The sequence below is a fragment of the Anabrus simplex genome, chromosome 2 (assembly GCF_040414725.1).
Source record: "Anabrus simplex isolate iqAnaSimp1 chromosome 2, ASM4041472v1, whole genome shotgun sequence".
Taxonomy (NCBI): domain Eukaryota; kingdom Metazoa; phylum Arthropoda; class Insecta; order Orthoptera; family Tettigoniidae; genus Anabrus; species Anabrus simplex.
Window position 1 is genome coordinate 92,728,557 of NC_090266.1, and position 21,563 is coordinate 92,750,119.

Genomic DNA, 21,563 nt, shown 5'->3' on the forward strand with positions numbered 1-21,563 from the left:
TTCCACAGCACCACCTGGTTTCACGTCACATGTTGTTTTCGCGCACACTCTGCACCGTCTAGTTGGGAAATTGTCTGATTTCATATCTGGGAATTTATGAAGTACATGCTCCTTTATTTTCCCATCAAGTCAAAATGGTGGATCATTAGCTAGAGTTTGTTTAGGGGGCTGCACTGATGGGCTACACATACTGTAGATGCTGATGAGCCTATTGAAGACTGAGATGGGACCGGCAACACAGAAATATTCGCGTTTTCTGATGGTTCTTCATGTTTACTGTCTTGTAAGAAGTTTCTACATATTGTCTGCGTGAATGTCAGAAAAGTTATTTTGGAGTTTGAATTGGATTTTTGGAAAATCCTGAATGCATTAAAAAATGTACACTGCAAAATGTGGAAAAACTTTCTTTCAGCCACTTCTCTTCATGAATGGATACATTGCCAAATACTGGTCAGCTGTATCCACTCCGTGCAGAAACTGATCATAATCAATGAAACGTACAGGTTTCATTTTTAATTTTCTCAAACCTGTTCGGAACTTTAGCCATTTCTGCGGAATGTACTGTTGAAACTATGCCAATTACTTTTTATCCTTCCATGAACATAGCAATCAATATTTCATTGCCCCTATCGAAAGCCATTTCCCCTGTTTTCAACTTCTTTTGCCTTTCACTGAATTCCTTAGAAAGTCCTCTATTTTGCCTTATTGTCCCACATACAGCAGTTTCTCATTCACGCAGTTCCTTGGCTAAGCCTACAATGTTTTAAAATTGTCCATGTACACTGTATACCCCTGGCCATAGTACGGATATAACAAGTCAAACATAGTGTCTCGAATGCTCATGCAACTCGCATCATAGATTTTCAACTTACTAATGTACTCTGCAGGGGATTCACACGCCATCCTCACCAAAATCCCATACTTGGTTATTTTTCCTCGATTGTAAACTCTGAAATGCAAGCTGCCCATCCAAGCCAATGTTCCTTCATCAAGGGTGATTTTCCAATCTGGAGTGTACAAAAATGAAAATTGGTCATGAGCCTTTCAAGAATCAGCCTAATTTTGTATCGCCTATCAGGATTCCCCTCATAGCGACTGCTCTTGCTAAAGTGCAAGAACGATAAATTGTTTTCAAACCTGGTTCATGCCATGACAACCGGAAAGCAGTGTCCTCTGCCCAGTACATTGTAAAATCTGGTTTTTTCAATTATTCCCATTACAAATATTAGTCCAAAAAGCTTTTTTATCTCATTTACATCGACCAGTTTCCACGTCTGAAAAATAGAATATTTAGTGAAGGGACACGGTGCTGCACTACTAACTTGTTCTGTGTAAAAGTTTATCTAATTAGCCTATGTACTCAAGGAAATCGTCATCCGCAAATAAATTGACAAAAGACATAATTTTGTTGCTATTTTTTATGTCAACATTTAATCCTAGCTGGCCAGTGAAATTCATTGCAGGCGGGCATTAAGACAGATGCGTATCGGTTATTTGAATGTGCTGAATTTCATTTTGCCTAGAGTCTGGTATATCATCATCGGAATTGCTATCATTATCACTGAAATCAGGGATGAGTTCATCAAAGAATCATTGTTTAATAGTATGTCTTCAATTTACTCACTTCGAATACTGCCTTTGTAACTCATCTTCTTATCGTGAGACAATAACTCACTTCAATACACACCCTCACAAGAATATCACGACTGGCTTAGGTCTGTGTTTACTCAAAGAAAAAAAAAAGAAAGTAAGTATTGGAATGTACCCTCTGTTCAGGTAGTCAGAGCGAGGGACTATTCATTTATAAGCCATCTATGGTTTTCAACCCGAACTATGACTTTGTACGAATTTAGCGCTATATCGCGCGACATTAAATGCCTTAACTCGGATACGGTCTCCCATATAGACAGCTTTTAAACGCCTTAAGGCGTCTATGGGAGTGAATGTGTTAAGTTTATAACCTCATTACCGGCTTAAATATCAAGGTCTGTCACTATTTCTAAGTGTCGTAATTTCTCTTGTGATTGTGGTTGCATTGACAACCTTTTCGCCAACAGTACCAAACTTCTGTAGAATAAATCCACCTTGTCTTGGCTTTCACTTTTCGTGAGCGTCTTGATTGTTTGCACCTTTCTTCCTTTGATTGTTCCAGCAATCACGATAACTGGCTTGTTTGCAGTCTGATCCTTCTCCCACATGTGCTTCTGCTTGTATAATCCTGCCATCAATAGTACTGATCGAATCTATAGTTTCTTTTATATTACAAGATATTAGAATCATTCCGTATTGACGGTTTTCACTTTACAAAGGAAAATTGAATGTGTCCTCCTATTCAATACATAACTCCATCATTAGATGGAGTAATAAAAGTCAAACTTGTTTTGACTCGTTTGAGTCATCTTCAGTGAAAAAAGGGGGTTAAAGTTAGTTACATAATAGAAGCTAAAAATGTGTTAAAAACATAATGAAGGAACAAATGAAAAACAAAAGAGACATGATGGAAATTTAAAAAACAATACAATATATTGTATTGAATAGCAGGAAACATTAAATTTTTCTTTGTAAAGTCTATAGTTTCTCCTGTAATTTGTGAATTGTTCCGAGCTACTTCTACTTCTTGAGGATACTCGTAATTTATTTCTGGTACCGCATGCGAAAGCCTATTTCCCACCCATGATTAAGAAATTCCAAATACAGAGCCAAGGGCTAGGTACACTTCGAACAGGCTACAGTGCCTAATTTACCATCCCTTTTCAGTCATTTCCAGGTGTGTCTGATGCATCTCCATCTTTTTTTACAATATTCGCCTGAAATTAGATTACACAATTAGAAAGATTATAGATTATGATATGAAATTAGATTAAACATATATTCCATTATGCTGAGCAGCTTAAGATACCAGGTATTCACCTTTTTAAACTTTTATGTTTTCTCACCTGTTTTCGTATCTAAATCGGAGGCAGTCTTTCCCAAATATTCTCTCTCAACATAACATTCTTATAATTCTTACTGGAAGAATCATACAGTTAGCTTTGAACTGCTACACGTTGAGTGAATTTTGAATCTTCATCTCTGATGAAATCAATTATTTATTACTTAAAATTGGGCAAATTTCAAGCGAATGCACACATCTGCTGCAGACTCGCTGCTATCTCGGCTAGTGGTTGCAGCAGACGCAAGCGATGCCTAGTACCTGGCACTCAAAACAAACATACTCTACTGGTTCCCTGCAGCAGCTGCATGCGATCATCGCATCTGGCAGTCACACAAGCGAAACTCCACCTTAGTTCTTGCTGTTTTAGAATGTACAAACATCTGTCTCTGAACTTCATCGGTTGTAGACTGCCTCTTAGCATTCTAGGTTATAAACTTATAAACTGTTGAACTTCATATCTTCTAGAACTTAATAGAAACATTGGACATTGTTTAAAATCTGACATAAACCAATGCTTAAATGTGCAACCTTGGACTATTCGTCAACTAGAGATTATTTTATTCAATTTTGAGATAATTGTTGTTTAATATTGTAATTTTACGAGACATATACCAAAAGATTTTATTTGTCACTGTTCAGCATAACTTTGCTACATCTACAACAGTTCATATTTTCATCATTTTATATGTATATCATTCCACCACATCCCCAGTCCATGCATCTCTCATTCTCACCGCATAACTCTGTTTTAGGACTATGGTATACACTTATGTATCTTGGCTAGGCTGATGATGGTCCTTATAGGACCGAAACTAGTACCTTGTAATAGCACATTGTAATGCTTTTGTAAACATCGCATGATTGTCAAGTATTGAGAAGGTGGATTAAAAAATGTTGTATTTATTTTATGTGCCGCTTAGCAGTCGCCATTGCGCATGCCATCTGCGCAAAAGAAACTACCCGACTCCTTGCATCGGCTGCTTGCGTCCGCTGCATGCAGTCATCTCATTTGACAGCCGCACAAATGGAACTCCACCTTAATCCAAACAGCACATCCATCCTGCGTGCTGACTTAGCTAATTTTTCTTTCTTTTTCTGTAAGCGTCACTTACATTTATGGTCCCACATCACAGCTTTAGTTGGGAAAAGAGGGTATGTTAGGGGATGCCACTTTAATCTGTTAGGTTCTATAAGGAATGGTAATGAGGGATATCCTACTTCCCACAAGTGCCCTGCCAGCCCGCAGCCAAAGCCTCACGATTAAATTCCACCAGTTTGACTTAATGACTTGGTGATATAATTTTCACATTTAGAATAAAGAATTTAAAATAAAATATTTTAGAGGATGTATGGCGCCACCCTGATCCCTGACTAAAGCATTGTGCCCCATCAAATGGAAGTAAAGATTCCAACATTCCCGGGGACTGAAGTTTTCTCGAAATGTTATTGTGAGCTTCAGTAAAATCATCTAAACAAGGTTCTAGCCTTGCTTGCACAAAGGTCAAATGAGCTCTGGATGATTTAGGGAACAGGAGTGGATTCTATAGACTTAGCCGCCTGAGCACAGGGAGGGCCGTAACTCAGAATGTGTCTGAGATGCCTGCTCTAGTTCTACAATTACTGATATCCGTAGTTTCAAGACCACTTAATTCATGCTTTGCCCTGTAACCTAGAGTCACAAACTAGGATATGACCATGAAACCCATATCACCAGCCTTTAAGTGTACAGTAGTTTGAGTACGAGTTTGTTTTAGAAGTGAAAAGGCTCGTGATATATGCTGAGTACAAATTATCCATTCATTATTGTTAGGAATTTTGAAAATAACAGTATCCTTAGCTTGCATGTGAGGCTGATATAAAAGTAAAGAAAGAAATTTTAAAATCAAGATTAATTTGCAATTCATTTTCATTGATACCATAAAATATATCTCTCACTAGGGATTTAGAAAGCACTGAATGGAGTATAATATCAGTTAAAACTGTTTAGAAGTGGTTCTTGTGTGATAGGGAAGAATTCCTATGGTATATTTGATACTTTTGCAAGATTTGGTTCTTATCATAGATTTAACTTGTTGAAATTCTGCTAGTTAAGGCAATTTCCCTGTGTTCCTTAGGTTGTGGTTTAATCCTTACAGTGTTGGCTGGCATTGTAAGTGTGTTTAAATTGTATTAGAGGAACCATTTGGGGTCAAATTTTAAGCAGCCGAGCATCCCACGATGAGTTACAAATGAAGAAGAATGTTTAATGCGTGGAATGCATTGCATTTCCATAGATTGACAAAAATTGATGTTGCTTGTTCCAGATGATGGGCGTACAAAACCAAAGCCTTGTGAAGGAAGAAAACCCCTTCCTGATTCAACTGAATACACGTGTTTAATGCGAGCTACACTGAGGAATAAGAAGATCAGCACTGTGGTTGGTTAACTTTATTTGAATACATAAAAATTATGCTCCCAAGACTTCCCTTGACTGGTGATGATGATGGTGGTGGTGATGATGATGATGATGATGATGATGCTTGTTGTTTAAAGGGGCCTAACATCTAGGTCATCGGCCCCTTACACTGGTGATGCACTATGTCCCATCTTTCCATTTAATGTTCATCATGTTGCTGGTTTGAAGTGACATTAGAGCCAGTCTTTGAAATTTGTCATTTATTAATTAATTAAAACAAAGTTAAAAGGAATCTCTATGATTAAAACTCATGTTTAGATAAGAAACATATTTGTGTATAGCCACATTAATTATTAGAAACACTATACCAGTGATTCAAAAGATTGTGCAGAAACTGAAGTAGCCCATAGAGGGGTCGAAATAAAACTACTTTTGATTAGGAATGTGTATCCAGGACAAAGCCCTGCATCAGAAGAAGCCTAGGAATATCAGGAACTACATGATGGACTTTTTTTTTTTTTTTTTAATTACAAAATGCTCTCCATTCCTAAAAATTTCGGAACATCCAGTGAAATGATAGTAATTTGTGGATGCAGTGTGAAGTTAGACACTGGACACTGAATGTCGTTTGCAAAATCTGTTTGAAGGTTTGCCCACTACATTCAGTGCAGGAATCACAACGGGAAAGTAAACTCTTGCAAGTAATCAACTTCATTTTCTGTATCAAAATTTAATCACTAAGTTTTACAATATTTAAAATTCTTCCACCGTTTTGATACTTTTTTTGCCTTTTGGCAAATTTTTTATTTGTCAACAGTACATGTTTCATTCCTTATTTAGGAACATCCTCAGCTGTTATTGTAGCTTAGGTGAATTGCTAAGATTTTAAACACGTTAGTTTGCAGGTACATTGATTCACTTAAAAACTACTAAAAATACCAATTAAATTAAATGATATCAAGTCTTGAAATTTTAGGCAAAAGACGCAATACAAATAGTAAAAGGATAAATAAGACCGAAACTCCGCCATTTTGTACATCCCCTCTCCCTAGCCCTTTTAAAGTTGATGCCGTGACAGTAACCGACACGCCCCCTCCCCTCTCCGCAACCTTGCCTCCCGTAAGGAGGAGCATACAACGGAACGCACACACCATTACTATATAAGACGCAAAGCAGCAATAAACGTCCCTCCAGGGTCACAGTAGAATTGGAGTCTAACAATAGCAAGGTAAAGAACTTTTTAATACATTTAGTTATTACGTAAAGACACATGTTTTTAAAACAAATTCCCATTTCCTTATTTTATTTCATTTCAGAAATTGAAATGAAGCTCCCTTCACAAAAATTGATCAGCAATCAGCTTCAAAGTTCCTCATTAGACTCAATCAAAGGCACCATAAGCAAACTCATAATATATAACAACTCACCTGGAAGGAACGGAAGATAAAACATTCAATAATTTGAACAGTGTTACGAAGTCAAACATTTTTTTAAACTTTTAACCGCAAACAGACATTTTAATGTAACAAAATGAAATTTTTAACAACTATTCAAACGAATATACATAGTTTTTAAGCTGACCAACTATGTAATCATCCGTTCTCATATCATTAACACACTAACCCCTACATATTTTTTAATATCATTTAATTTAATTGGTATTTTTAGTAGTTTTTAAGTGAATCAATGTACCTGCAAATTAACGTGTTTAAAATCTTAGCAATTCACCTAAGCTACAATAACAGCTGAGGATGTTCCTAAATAAGGAACAAAACATGTACTGTTGACAAATAAAATATTTGCCAAAAGGCAAAAAAAGTATCAAAACGGTGGAAGAATTTTAAATATTGTAAAACTTAGAAAGTAAACTCTGACGTATTTTACCAAATACTGTATATCATGCATCACAAGTACCTCATCTGATGCTGCAATTATCCTGTGTTAAAATAAGTCTTCGGGTTTTGGGTTGGACATTGGTGTCATGTACACAAGGCTTTTCCTATGTCCCCACAAGAAGAAATCCAGAAGACGCAAGTTTGATCCCCACTTCCTCCATTAATCACTTTAGTACCAGCACAGGCAATGTCGTTGCTGTCTTATGGCTGTTCAAACATCCCATGGGCTAGTTTGAGGCCTTACCTGGCCCATGGCACAGAGGAAGGTAACACGAAAGAACATTTAGGTAACACAAAAGAAAATTAATATTTGTATGGTAAAGCTGTCTTCCTTCCACAAAATAAAAACGAAAAATTCAGAAGCATAACAAACAGGGATGCAGAACTAGTAGTTTGTCCACATGCTCTAGGCTTCCTGAGTTCTTTGGATTTTTCTGCAATATGAAATTCAGCATGTTGTAGAAATAATCTTCATCCAAACTAGATCTTCTCTGAACCTGAGAACTTCATCCCACAACTGGTCTGCATTCATTGGTGGGTCATCTGTGTAGACATCAAGCCTCCTACGTTTTAACCTTGCCCATACATTCTCAGACGTGCCAGTTCTCCCGATTTAAGCAGGAGACTCCCGAATTTCCATCATTCCTCCCGATCGCTGGAACCGTTCTCCCGATTTTCAGAGCAGTATCAATAATTTTCGTATTATTTTAAACTCCCACGGATTTCCTCGTTCTGTCGATGTATGGCTGAGTATGGCTGGTCGATAGTACTAATAATGATACCAGATGGCAGTACAGGGCGCGGTGGCCAGTCTTGTGCTCCTCTTTGGTCTATAATACAATACAGTCATTCTCTTTGCAAGCGAGTAACCTTGTAACCTAACCTCAGAAGTAGCTTGCCATAGTCGTCGATTATACCCAGGTCAGGACCTGCAGAAGTGCTCGTGTTGTGTCTTAATATTTGTTTTGGCCAAAATGTCAAAAAGGAAATAAGATGCAGTGTTTAAATGTGCTTATAATGAAGAGTTTCCGTGTTTGAGTGAATCCAGGAAGGGACCAACATTCACATTATGTACTATATTTAGGTGTGATTTTTCAGTTGCCCATGGTGCTAAATGCAATATACTCATGCATATGCAAATGAAAAAACATACGGAGAGTGTCCAGTGTGTAGAAAGAAACCAGAAACTGAACTTTTCATGTAAATACCAAGATGTAAGACCTGTGACGAATGCCGAGGAGTTATTTACGTCATGTATCGTAGAACATAACCTGCCTGTAAATTGTGCCAATCACGCGGGACCTTTATTTCGCAAAATGTTTCCTGATTCGGAAATCGCTAAACGATATGGGCATGTTAGAACGAAAATGGCTATCATTACAGAAATATGCATGGAAGAAAGGGCGAAAATTGTATCGCATTTGCAGGTGAATGCATTTTCTGTTGCTACTGATGGTAGCAATAAAAGCGACTTGAAAATATATCCCATTATTGTAACATTTTTTAGGCTTGAACTCAATGAAATTCACATATAAATGATGAAAAATATTTATATGTAGGCCAAATAGAATTGTTAATGTATTGAATTATAATGAATTAGTACAGGTTCTGCCATCAGTGATGTGTCGTAATACGTCTCGATTCGCTGCCAAATTTCTCCTTATATTTTACTTTAGAAAGTTGGCATGTCTACATTCTGTATGACATTTAGGTCCATTAAATTTCGGGGATGGGGTTTAGGGAGGGCAATCTAAAACCAGCATCTCGAGCTTCCACCAAAACCACGCCTGTCCCTGGAAAATGAATCCTTTGTGATTACATTCTAGGGTGAAAGGAAGCAACAGGTTCTCCAAAATATCAGCATAATTATGAGCGGCTTAATGGCCGTGAATTTGCTCCAACGCACTAGCGCCATCGCAGAAGACTAAGCCCCAAAATGATGCATTAAATCATCTCGAACTTTGACGCCGGTTGCTAGTTCCATGATGCCATCTTTTCTCCAGTATTCTTGCTCAATTGACCACATGCCTGCATGAACTTTCGTAGTCCTAAGCTGTGACCTCAGAGAATACACTGACAGTCTTTTTTCCTTTAATTGCCGGGCTGAGTGGCTCAGGCGGTTAAGGCGCTGGCCTTCTGACCCCAACTTGGCAGGTTCGATTCTGGCTCAGTCCAGTGGTATTTGAAGGTGCTCAAATACGTCAGCCTCGTGTCGGTAGATTTACTGGCACGTAAAAGAACTCCTGCGGGACTAAATTCTGGCACGTCGGCGTCTCTGAAAACCGTAAAAGAGTAGTTAGTGGGACGTAAAACAAATAACATTATTATTATTATTATTATTTCCTTTAATTGGTGATATGACATGTTCCCCACCGCACTATGTTTTCTTAATACACTTCAATTTTCGACCATACCAGATCTGTGGGGTTGAGGTCAACAGTTGTAAGGGGTCAGATGAAGAACCATCTGTCCTTTTACAGCTGCCAGTGCATTTGCTGCAAACATTCTTTTATTTTATTGTTTGTTGGTGTATATTAAGCCATACAGAATCTCTTTCCTCATATTAATATTAATATTACATTCTATTCCCGTAGGGAACATGAACCATTTGTTCCGAATGAGTAAATTTATAATACCAATATAATACTATATTGATATTATAAATTATAAATATGTAATACTATATTGGTATTATAAATTTACCGGGCGAGTTGGCCGTGCGCGTAGAGGCGCGCGGCTGTGAGCTTGCATCCGGGAGATAGTAGGTTCGAATCCCACTATCGGCAGCCCTGAAAATGGTTTTCCGTGGTTTCCCATTTTCACACCAGGCAAATGCTGGGGCTGTGCCTTAATTAAGGCCACGGCCGCTTCCTTCCAACTCCTAGGCCTTTCCTGTCCCATCGTCGCCATAAGACCTATCTGTGTCGGTGCGACGTAAAGCCCCTAGCAAAAAAAATTATAAATTTACTAATTTGGAACAATTATTTCATGTTCCCTATGGGAATCAACATCTTTATCATCTGATGGCCAGGCAGGCATCAATTTTTGAAAATGAGACAAAGAGTGTCATAGTGCATTGGCACTGCCGGTGACTCCAAATAGCCTACGCAGTGGCCTCCACGGTATGCACTAGCCATGCGTCTTGGTGAGTGTGCCATTTACCAACTGATGAGCCCTACTTGGCACACTGGGATAAAATGCTGGGCAACCAGGAATGAGTCCAATAACGGACCAACTATATTGGTACCATGCTTTGTTGTTTTGTTTGTGGAGTTGAATGATGCACCCAGCTTTAATCTCCAGTAAGAATGCGGGAAAACAGTTGATCTCCCTGTCTTTGAAGCATTTGCAGGAAAGCTCGGGCCACCTCGATCCGTTGTTGCTTGTGACCATCAATAAGCAAATGTTGGACCCATCTTGTACAGACTTTTCTATACTGCAAGACATCCGGCAAAATCATCGCAATAGAGGAACGTCCAATTTCCATACCAGGAGGCAGTCTATTCATTATCTCATCAATGCTGATGCGTTGATCTTTGTCCACCACATTTGGAATTGCAACAGTGGCTGCATTTCCTGTAGCGCTAACGGGCCTGCCGCTGCACTCGTCGTCATGCATATTTTGCCATCTTTCCAGGAAACATGAACGCCAGTGGTGAACCATTTGGATGCTCATGCATTCTTCACCATAAACACACACTAAATGATGAATATTTAAAGGCGTTTCATTTTTCACCGTGAAAATGCAAATAACAAAACGGAGTTCAAAAACGTTTATGCTTTCATGTGATAGCTCAATGGCAGCTGGCACCGTACTGACGAATGCGGAGCAAGCACATGCTGTTGAAGGTCAGGTGCAACCACCATACCCCAATGAAAGTTCCTACAGTACCAATTTAATTTTAAAACGTGGTTTGCAGAGAAAAAAATAGAGAAACTTGCAGAGAAACTTTCTGAATAACCTTTGTATATTTACCAGATATTGCAATAGGAATTGAATCATGGCTGAGAAGTGATATGGATGCAGAAATTTTCTCATAAACTGGAGTTTTTATCATACAGACAGGTTAGGAACGATAGGAGGGGGAGTACTCAAACTGGTGAAAGAAGAGTTTGTAAGCTATAAAAAAGTTAAGGATGAAATTCTTGGTGTAAGACTTACCTGTAAAGATAATAGGCAACTTCATGTTTTTGGGGTGTACAGACCTTGTAAGGCTAGTGCTGACGATAATGCAGACCTTTTTGATAGGATAATGAGCTATGTGTAGAACGACACAGAAAGGAACATTATATAGCAGGTAACCTGAACTTGCCAAATGTTGACTGGGAAGGGAATGCGAACAACAGAAAGCATGATCAACAAATGGTGAATAAGGTAATATTGGAAGACCAGCTTATTAAAAAAGTGATGGAACCAACTAGAGGGAAATATTCTAGACATGGTGCTGATAAAACCAGATGAGCTATATAGAGAAACTGAAGTAATAGATGGTATTAGTGATCATGAAGCTGTTTTTGTCGTAGTTAAAAATAAATGTGATAGAAAGGAAGGTCTTAAAGGTAACTATGATCGGTGGAAAACGGTAAATAAAAATGTAAACATACTCTGGGATGGGTTTAAAGAAATTGTTGAGGAATGCGAAAACAGGTTTGTGCCTTTAAGGGAGGTAAGGAATGGTAAAGACCCACCTTATTGTAATAGAGAAATAAAGAGACTAAGAAGGAGGTGCAGACTGGAAAGAAAGAGACTTAGAAATGGCTGTGGAAGTAAGGAGAAATTGAAGGAACTTACTAGAAAATTGAATCTAGCAAAGAAGGCAGCTAAGGATAACATGATGGCAAGCATAATTGGCAGTCATACAAATTTTAGCAAAAAATGGAAGGGTCTGAATAGGTATTTTAAGGCAGAAACAGGTTCCAAGAAGGACATTCCAGGAATAATTAATGAACAAGGGGAGTGTGTATGTGAGGATCTTTAAAAGCCAGAAGTATTCAGTCAGCAGTATGTAAAGATTGTTGGTTACAAGGATAATGTCCAGATAGAGGAGGAGACTAAGGCTAAAGAAGTATTAAAATTTACATATGATAACAATGACATCTACAATAAGATACAAAAGTTGAAAACTAAAAAAGTGGCTGGAATTGATAAGATTTCTGGGGATATACTAAAGACAATGGGTTGGGGTATAGTACCATATCTGAAGTACTTATTTGATTATTGTTTGGTCGAAGGAGCTATACCAGATGAATGGAGAGTTGCTATAGTAGCCCCTGTGTATAAAGGAAAGGGGGATAGACATAAAGCTGAAAATTACAGGCCGGTAAGTTTGACATGCATTGTATGTAAGCTTTGGGAAGGCATTCTTTCTGATTATATTAGACATGTTTGTGAAATTAATAACTGGTTAGATAGAAAGCAGTTCAGTTTTAGGAAAGGTTATTCCACTCAAGCTCAACTTGTAGGATTCCAGCAAGATATAGCAGATATCTTGGATTCAGGAGGTCAAATGGACTGTATCGCGATTGACCTGTCTAAAGCATTTGATAGGGTGGATCATGGGAGACTACTGGCAAAAATGAGTGCAATTGGACTAGACAGAAGGGTGACTGAATGGGTTTCTATATTTCTATAAAATAGATCTCGGAGAATTAGGGCGTCTCCAAAAACCGTAAAAGTAGTTAGTGGGACGTAAAGCAAATAACATTATTATTATTCGGAGAATTAGAGTAGGTGAAGCTTTATCTGTCCCTGTAATAATTAAGAGGGGAATTCCTCAAGGCAGTATTATCGGACCTTTATGTTTTCTTATATATATATATAAATGATATGAGTAAAGGAGTGGAATCAGAGGTAAGGCTTTTTGCAGATGATGTTATTCTCTATAAAGTAATAAATAAGTTACAAGATTGTGAGCAACTGCAACGTGACCTCGAAAATGTTGTGAGACAGACAGCAGGCAATGGTATGTTGATAAACGGGGTTACAAGTCAGGTTGTGAGTTTTACAAATAGGAAAAGTCCTCTGAGTTTTAATTACTGTGTTGATGGGGTGAAATTTCCTTTTGGGGATCATTGTAAGGATCTAGGTGTTAATATAAGGAAAGATCTTCATTGGGGTAATCACATAAATGGGATTGTAAATAAAGGGTACAGATCTGTGCACATGGTTATGAGGGTGTTTAGGGGTTGTAGTAAAGATGTAAAGGAGAGGGCATATAAGTCTCTGGTAAGACCCCAACTAGAGTATGGTTCCAGTGTATGGGATCCTCACCAGAATTACCTGATTCAAGAACTAGAAAAAATCCAAAGAAAAGGAGCTCGATTTGTTCTGGGTGATTTCCGACAAAAGAGTAGCGTTACAAAAATTTTGCAAAGTTTGGGCTGTGAAGATAAAGTTGGAATTCAAGAGGACAAGCTGGGGCAAATATTCATTTATAGGAAGGGGAGTTAGAGATTGGAATAACTTACCAAGGGAGATGTTCAATAAATTTCCAATTTCTTTGAAATCATTTAGGAAAAGGCTAGGAAAACAACAGATAGGGAATCTGCCACCTGGGCGATTGCTCTAAATGCAGATCAGTATTAATTAATTTGATTGATTTTGATTTATTCTTTTTAATAGTGTATTATTTTATAGGTATGTTATAGTGTAATACTTATATTACATTTGATTATATTTGATGGACTGAAAAAGCCTTTAAGTTATATTTAACTGAGTATGGCTTCCTTGTTATAGGTGGGCCAGCATAAAGTTGCACATGACAGCTGCGCACAGTATTAGTCACACTGCAATGGTGCATGAAGCGTTGTTGCCACTGCAACAACAGCTGATTGCACGACACTTGAGTTTTTAAAACATGGGAGAAATTCTTTTAATCTCATCGTGATGATACACAACACAAATGAAATCGGCCGACAAAAATAAAACTTTAAACACACCAGTAGGAGTGTTTCATAACACAAAATGAAAGGAGATGCATATACTACGAAGTTCTTATTATTGCGATGTTAGAAAATATGGAAGAAATTGACCAACAAGAATCTCACTTTAAATACACCAATAAATGTTAGAATAATCGATGCTAACACAAAAGGTTTCAAGTAAAATCTATAAAATTTATGAAAATTCAGAAACCTTACTTTAATACCTGTTTTATACAGGTAGAGGCTCGATACCTTCCAGATCACTGCTATCACTGCCGTCGCCTTCGTTGTCATTGTAATTGTCTTCTAGGCAGATCATCAACTCCTGACAGTCACTGTTGATGCCATGTATTGCTATTCCCGAGTTAATGAATGTTGTGACATGGTTAACTTTCTTCCTCCACAAAGCTGCGTCCATTCGAGCAATAATCTCTCGTAACGGTCCTTCCACTTCAGTAATTGTGAAGGACTTGTTATTAGTGCGTACTTAATGTTTTACTTCACCCCATACCGTACTGCTACCATCTCAATGAGGTTGAAATGACAGTGGTACGGCAGCAACCTAATAACCTCGTGCCCTTGTTCCTTCGCTACCTCGTCGACTAATTTAGTCATACACATGTGTGCTGGAATATTTCTTTCCTGCAGCCATTCCACTAACAGTTCTTTACGGATGCTCGAAGTAGGGGTCTTGTCCATTATTACGGAGTGGTAAGATGCATTGTCCATAACAATGACAGAAGGGACTTTCAGCTGTAATAATTATACACGTGTCTTCGTATTGCATCAGCCTGGAAATAATTAATTCCTGTAACAGGAGATAGCTTAATTCCTTTCTTTCCTGGAGTGCTGTGAAACAAGTCCCTATTATCTGCCCTGTTTCCACTACTTCTATGTTCCCCAGTCCCTTTTTCCTTCTGTTATTGGAGGCGAACACCTGTCTGAATAGCAGTATGCTTTGAAAGCCCTAATGTTTGACATATGCGTTCCATAACTTGATCTGCAGGAACAGAGAGACGGCTATACAAGCGTACGAATTTCCTCTCCCTCTCGTAAAAATCACAAGTTCTCCACACTAATTCTAATGCCTGACTATTAAGGGCCACTCCACAGCACAAAGGATTATCACTTAGCGGTTCATAACTATGTTGTCGTTTACATGACATCGCACTGCATTCGTTAAAATAAAATTTCACAATTATCTCACAAAGAAAACAAAACTTTCACAAACACGCAAATCACACCTGACCACGTGCTAGCGATGACAGACGAAATGGCAACACTTCAATATGGTAGTCAGGCTAGATATAGATGGCACCACCATACTACCCATATTGCCAACAACAATCAACTGAAAATAGTTTGTATTTATTTTGTGGCTCGCTAAAACCTTATAATATTTTTTTTAAATGCTCATATTTGTGTAAGTGAATAAAGGATTATAAGCACTATATGGAATAAAATACGAATTAACATGAATAAAATGCGTAACTGTATCTGACATTAAAAGTAGTAGATTGGTGATTCTGATTGATGGGTGACGTTCTTCATTTCATTTTTGTAGTGGTGCCAACATGAATTACAACTGTCAAGTACAACCTTGTGCCAGCCCACCTACAAACGTACCAAAATTGACAAGCCATTTGGAATGAGTAGTGATTTGGAGGTTAAACTGGACAACTACATTATAATAATTCAGGAGCTTGGGTTCGGCCTAACAGTAAACCAAATAAGTTATTGTAACAGTAAATGTTTATTACGTCGGCTAGCTGAACACGAGACTCTACACAGGAGTGTCCAGTCTCTATCTGATTTGTTACAGGGGAGAGGGAAGTAAAATAAGTATAATGGAATGTTTTTAATTTTGCTCAAAAGTTTATTCATAAAATAAAATCAGAATTCAACATCACCTCAGCACAACAGTTACAACGTGTATTTCTCCTGGGATTGAACTGGTCCTGGTACAGTGCGGGATCGCAATGTTCTTTCATAGTGGCACCATCTTCCAGGAAGGTCTCGAATTTCTAGAAGGTCTTGAATATCTAGAAGATCTAGATGATCTAGGAGCACTCGTAGTATCGGGTGTAACACTGCACAAGGATTCGAAATGGACTCTTAAAGTATTTGATCTGCACAAACAAAATTATTGTTAATGGCGATTTTTAAACAAATCACAAGTGGCGATAAACTGTCCTCACACCGAGCTCGATAGCTGCAGTCGCTTAAGTGCGGCCAGTATCCAATATTCGAGATATAGTAGGTTTGAACCCCACTGCTGGCAGCCCTGAAGATGGTCTTCCGTGGTTTCCCATTTTCACACCAGGCAAATGCTGGGGCTGTGGGGCTGTACCTTAATTAAGGCCACGGCTGCTTCCTTCCCAGTCCTAGCCCTTTCCTGTCCCATCGTCACCGTAAGACATATCTGTCGGTGCAACGTAAAGCCAATAGCAAAAAAAAAAAAAAAAAAAAACTGTCCTCACAGTTTGATGACACCGAATAATTGCGTTGTAATATCACTGAACTTGACGTACTCAGTCATTACCACTGGATTGAGTTAAGTAATAAATTAAATTGAACTCATAATTGAATCTGTAATGTATCAGCCATGGAAAATAAATGTCCCTGTATGAAAGTTAAATATGAGAACTTCGGCTGAAAAATGTTGTTATAGATGTTGATTCCCATAGGGAATCTGAAATATTTGTTCCGAATGAGTAAATGAGTAATGGGACAAAGTCTCTCATAGTGCATTGGCACTGCCGGTGGCTACAATTAAGCTACGCACTGGCCTCCACAGTATGCACTAGTCATACGTCTTGGTAGGTGTGCTAGGTACCAACTGATGAGCCCACCCTAGCACATGGGGGTGGAACGCTGGCAACCAGGAATGAGTTAGCTGGAAAATTTAGAATGTCCAACAACGGACCATTTATATTGGTATTGAATAATGATGTAGAAAATAAAATATTCCACTTTCAAACTTACACAGTTCAAGTTCAAATTAATTCCTGAAATAAAATGAAACCAAAGAATTCGTTCTGTGAATTTAGTCCCGTTCATGATTAAATATTGGCGAAAAAGAAAACACTGTCCTTTCTGGAACCGTCCTGGGTTCAGCACAAGTCCTATCTGGATAATTAAGAAATGTTAACTGCACCAGTTTATTTAACCACAGTTCTAAGACTATGTTCTATCAAGAATCTGGTTACTTGGAAAATAAATCCTAAGTTCAATAGCACTGTTAAATTCAACTACTTGTGTCAGTAGCTTGTAACATAAACGTATAATTTGATGAAATGTTCTAACACCTTGGTAGAGTAATTGTGCACTTTGACGTTTTACTACCACAAAATTCAATCACCTGTACAGTTTGAAACACTGAATTACATTTCACTATTGGCACAGTTTTATCACTTGTTAGGGTTAAATACAAAATTATGGACAGTTTCGACGTTTCACTAACGACAAAGTTTTATCACTTTTAGCATTCAATGTTAAATCACTTTGTAAAGTTTAAACACTGTCGTTCAAATCCTATCATCTCTTCTAATTCAAACATCAAATTATCTTTAAGTACATGGTAGCGTAGTATCGTACTAGTGAGGAAACATAAGTTCGGATCACACTGTTCCTGTAAATAGTTAACCCTTTCCACTCGAATTATTTGTACGTCCTGATTTCTCCCAACTCGTATTTATTTCTGTCAGCATTCTTCATATTTTAAAACCTGGTGTTAAGTACTGGTTGTAACAATATATACAGGAAGAAACTACAAAATTAATGAATGTATGGCCTGTACATGACACAAAATCATGTTTTTCACTTTCTTAACGGTATGTCTTGAGTGTGTGGAAGCGTTCAAAGCAAATGCTTGGATGGAGCCCTGCTTGCTTATCCAACCAGTCTGCACTAAAATAATCCGACATTTCTGCCTTACTGTTCATCCCCGTGTTAATAATTACACTAATAAATGCCTTCAGCTCTTCTAATGTCACAGCTTTCCAAAAAAACCAGATAGATCTGTTCTGAAGTGGAGTATTTTGCTATAACTTCATTTCGGCAAATTTGTTTGTCTCATGGACAATAGAGGTTATCAACTGATCAGTAAAAAATAGCTACCAGTACTCTAGTTCTATTTTAGGTCTATTGCCACAATTTATGAATACACTGACTAATCTGTAAGGAAATTTGGGTAATCTTGCATCACCCGTTCTCCGCGATCTCCAAGGTATGTTTGAAGTCAGCAATGTATGACTGGGACCGGGACGATTCAAAATACTATTGCCGCCTCCATGATTTCTTGCGATGCTGATATCAATATCGTCATTTGAATCCCTAATAAATACATCACTTTCATTGCCAGATTCAAAATTTTCATCACTTTCATGGTCACTATAAAAAAAATCAGCTGAAATAGACGCAAGAATCTCAGCTTCGGTCAGACTGTGTGCCGCATGTTGCTTCACGGGACTGCTTTCCATTGTCAAGGAAACGGAGCAATTTTGCCAAGCAAAGAGAAACTAAAACACACCCATTTGGTTTATTTCAGTTTCCGGAAGGGACCAGCACTTACGAAACGAAGTACAAAAGCCCTGGCATTCCAGGTAACCTAGCAACGAGCAGCGAAACATTGTGTCGACTCAGGGTCGACACACGAGCGGAAAGGGTTAAAACACCTTAACAAGTCACGTCTCAACTGATACACAACTTCTATTACCACACGCAAATGATACCATAATTCTTCTAAGTCTTGCAGATGCGTTGTAGAATCAGAGTTCAATAGTACGTGGACTTAAACTTTCATGACCAACAGCCGACCGACCAGCCTCGACTGTGGCACAAAGTAGACTGGCTTGACAGGCGAAATGCCTGCCTTTTTGTATGGAATCCCCTAGAAATTGTGACTGTTTTATTTCTTCTAATATCTCCCTTAATTCTTAACATATTTCTTTCAAACTTGGGAGTCATAATCATAAAAAATTGGGCTACACGACGACGTAGTTCATCTCTTCGTGCCTTAATCCACTCAAAGGATATCGATGGAAAGAATCGAACATTCTATCGGCTGATGCAACGTGGACCTGACCGCGTTCCACATTTCGTGACGTCACAACTCCTCGTCGCTCTCAGCTGGCATGCTCGTAGGCTGCTGGATGAGCTCGCTCGGCGGGCAATATAACTTCACACATCAGGGACTCTAACTTAGAACAGTATTCCTGGTATAGTATAGGTATATTGCCTATCATTTAGTAGAGCAATCTGGAGTCCCACACCCTTTTCATAAACCAAGCAAATGGCTGGCTGGCTTTGGTGGCAACATTTCAAAGAATGCTATAGTCTTACACTGAGGCAGCGAGAGAATCTAACAGTGTATCGAGCATCAGTGACAAACCATGAAATCTTAAATGATTTTTATACCAAGCTGGAAATGCTTGCAGAGCCCTTGGGATTGACAGAATTGGCAGGATGATTTTTGGAATGTGGATGAAACAGGACTTGCCTACATCATGAAATCGGGCAAACTAGTAACCCTTGTAGGAATGAAATATATCTACAAGCAAAGTTATTCGGAAAGAGGTGTTACTACAACAGTGTTGGAGTGTCAGTGCATCTGGATTCTCAGTACCTCCGATGGTCATCTTTAAAAGCATTCGAATGGTTGATGGTGTTGGTGAGAAAATTTCTCGAGGCTCGGTTTGCCTATCAAATACTGGCTGGATCAACACAGAATTTTGTTTCTTGAGTGGTTCGGACATTTTTTTGTTAACATCCTCCCCCACTGCTAGACCAGTTGTTTGGTTGATGGATAGCCATGCTAGCCACTTGAGTCCACGGATGTTGGAGTTGACAAACCTCTGAAGAGCTTCTGGAAGAAGGAACTGGATGAATTTATGTATTCGCATCCTAAAGAAGTAGTATAATTGGATGGTTCGGCGGCCACCACCATCACCGGGTTCCAGAGGCCTCCTCCACCACCACCACAGCCAGAGGCCTCTTCCAGTGCTGCCAACTTAACCTAACTAGCACGAACTTTGCATTGGTAAACAAAGCCATGTGCATTTTTTGACAGCCACGTGCTTTTTGACAGACAACAACGCATCGCTAACCTCAGCACTGCCATCTTGACGGGCCTAAACCTCAGTGGTACCAACTTCACCTAACTAGCGCGAGATTTGAATTGGTAAACAAAGCCACGTGCATTTTTTGACAGCCACGTGCTTTTTGACAGACAACAATGCATCGCTAACCTCAGTACTGCCATCTTGACGGGCCTAAACCTCAGTGATACCAACTTAACCTAACTAGCGCGAGATTTGAATAGGTAAACAAAGCCACGCGATTTTTGACAGCCACATGCTTTTTGACGGACAACAACGCATCGCTAACCTCAGTGCTGCCATCTTGATGGGCCTAAACCTTAATGCTACCAACTTAACCTCACTAGCGCAAGATTTGAATCGGTAAACAAATCCACGTGCTTTTTGACAGCTGTCATCCGCCATCTTTAAACTACAGAGCACCGTGCTGCCCTCTTTATCGCAGTAGCTGCAAATTCGTCACCTGTCATCCGCAGTGCTGCCACCTTAACGGGCCTAAACCTCAGTGCTACCAACTTAACCTCAATAGCGCGAGATTTGAATCGGTCAACAAATCCACGTGTTTTTTTGACAGCTGTCATCCGCCATCTTTAATCTATAGAGCACAGTGCTGCCCTCTTTAGCTACTTACCTTTGACATGTGGTGGCAGATAATTTGAAAAATGCTTTTTGACAGCAGCCATCTTTAATCCAGAGAGCACCGTGCTGCCCTCTTTAGCTAGATACCTTTGAAATGTGGTGGCAGGCAATTCCACGTGACAGCAGCCATCTTTAATCAAGAGAGCACCGTGCTGCCCTCTTTGTGGCGGTGGCAAATTCTGCGTGCTCTTGTTTGGAAACAAACTCACATGCTTTTTTCTGACAGCTGCCATCCGCCATCTTGCATCACAAACCTCAGTGCTGCACCCTTTAGCTAGATACCTTTGAAATGTGGTGGCGGCAATTTGAAAAATTCTATGTGCTCTTATTTGGAAACAAAGCCACGTGCTTTTTTGACAGTTGTCATCCGCCATCTTTAATCAATAGAGCACTGTGCTGTCATCATGCGGGCAATTTCGTCAGCTGTCATCCGCCATCTTTAATCCACAGAGCACCGTGCTGGCCTCTTTATGACATGTAGTAGCGGCAATTTGAAAAGTTCTGTTTGCTGTCATCCGCCATCTTTAATCAAGAGAGCACCGTGCTGCCATCTTTAGCTAGATACCTTTGAAATGTGGTGGCAGCAAATTGAAAAATTCCACGTGCTCTTGTTTAGTAAACAAACTCACACGCTTTTTGTCAGCTGTCATCCGCCATCTTACAACGCAAACCTCTTT

At 39.0% G+C, this 21,563-nt stretch overlaps 1 protein-coding gene across 1 annotated transcript in view; it reads left to right on the forward strand.

Annotated features, from left to right (window-relative positions):
- Positions 1-21,563, forward strand: part of Srp14 (signal recognition particle 14) — a 113,868-nt gene that overhangs the window by 70,274 nt on the left and 22,031 nt on the right. The window contains exon 3 of the mRNA XM_067140320.2: positions 5,239-5,351. Coding sequence (XP_066996421.1) covers positions 5,239-5,351 — 113 coding nt within the window. The remainder of the gene's footprint in view (positions 1-5,238; positions 5,352-21,563) is intronic.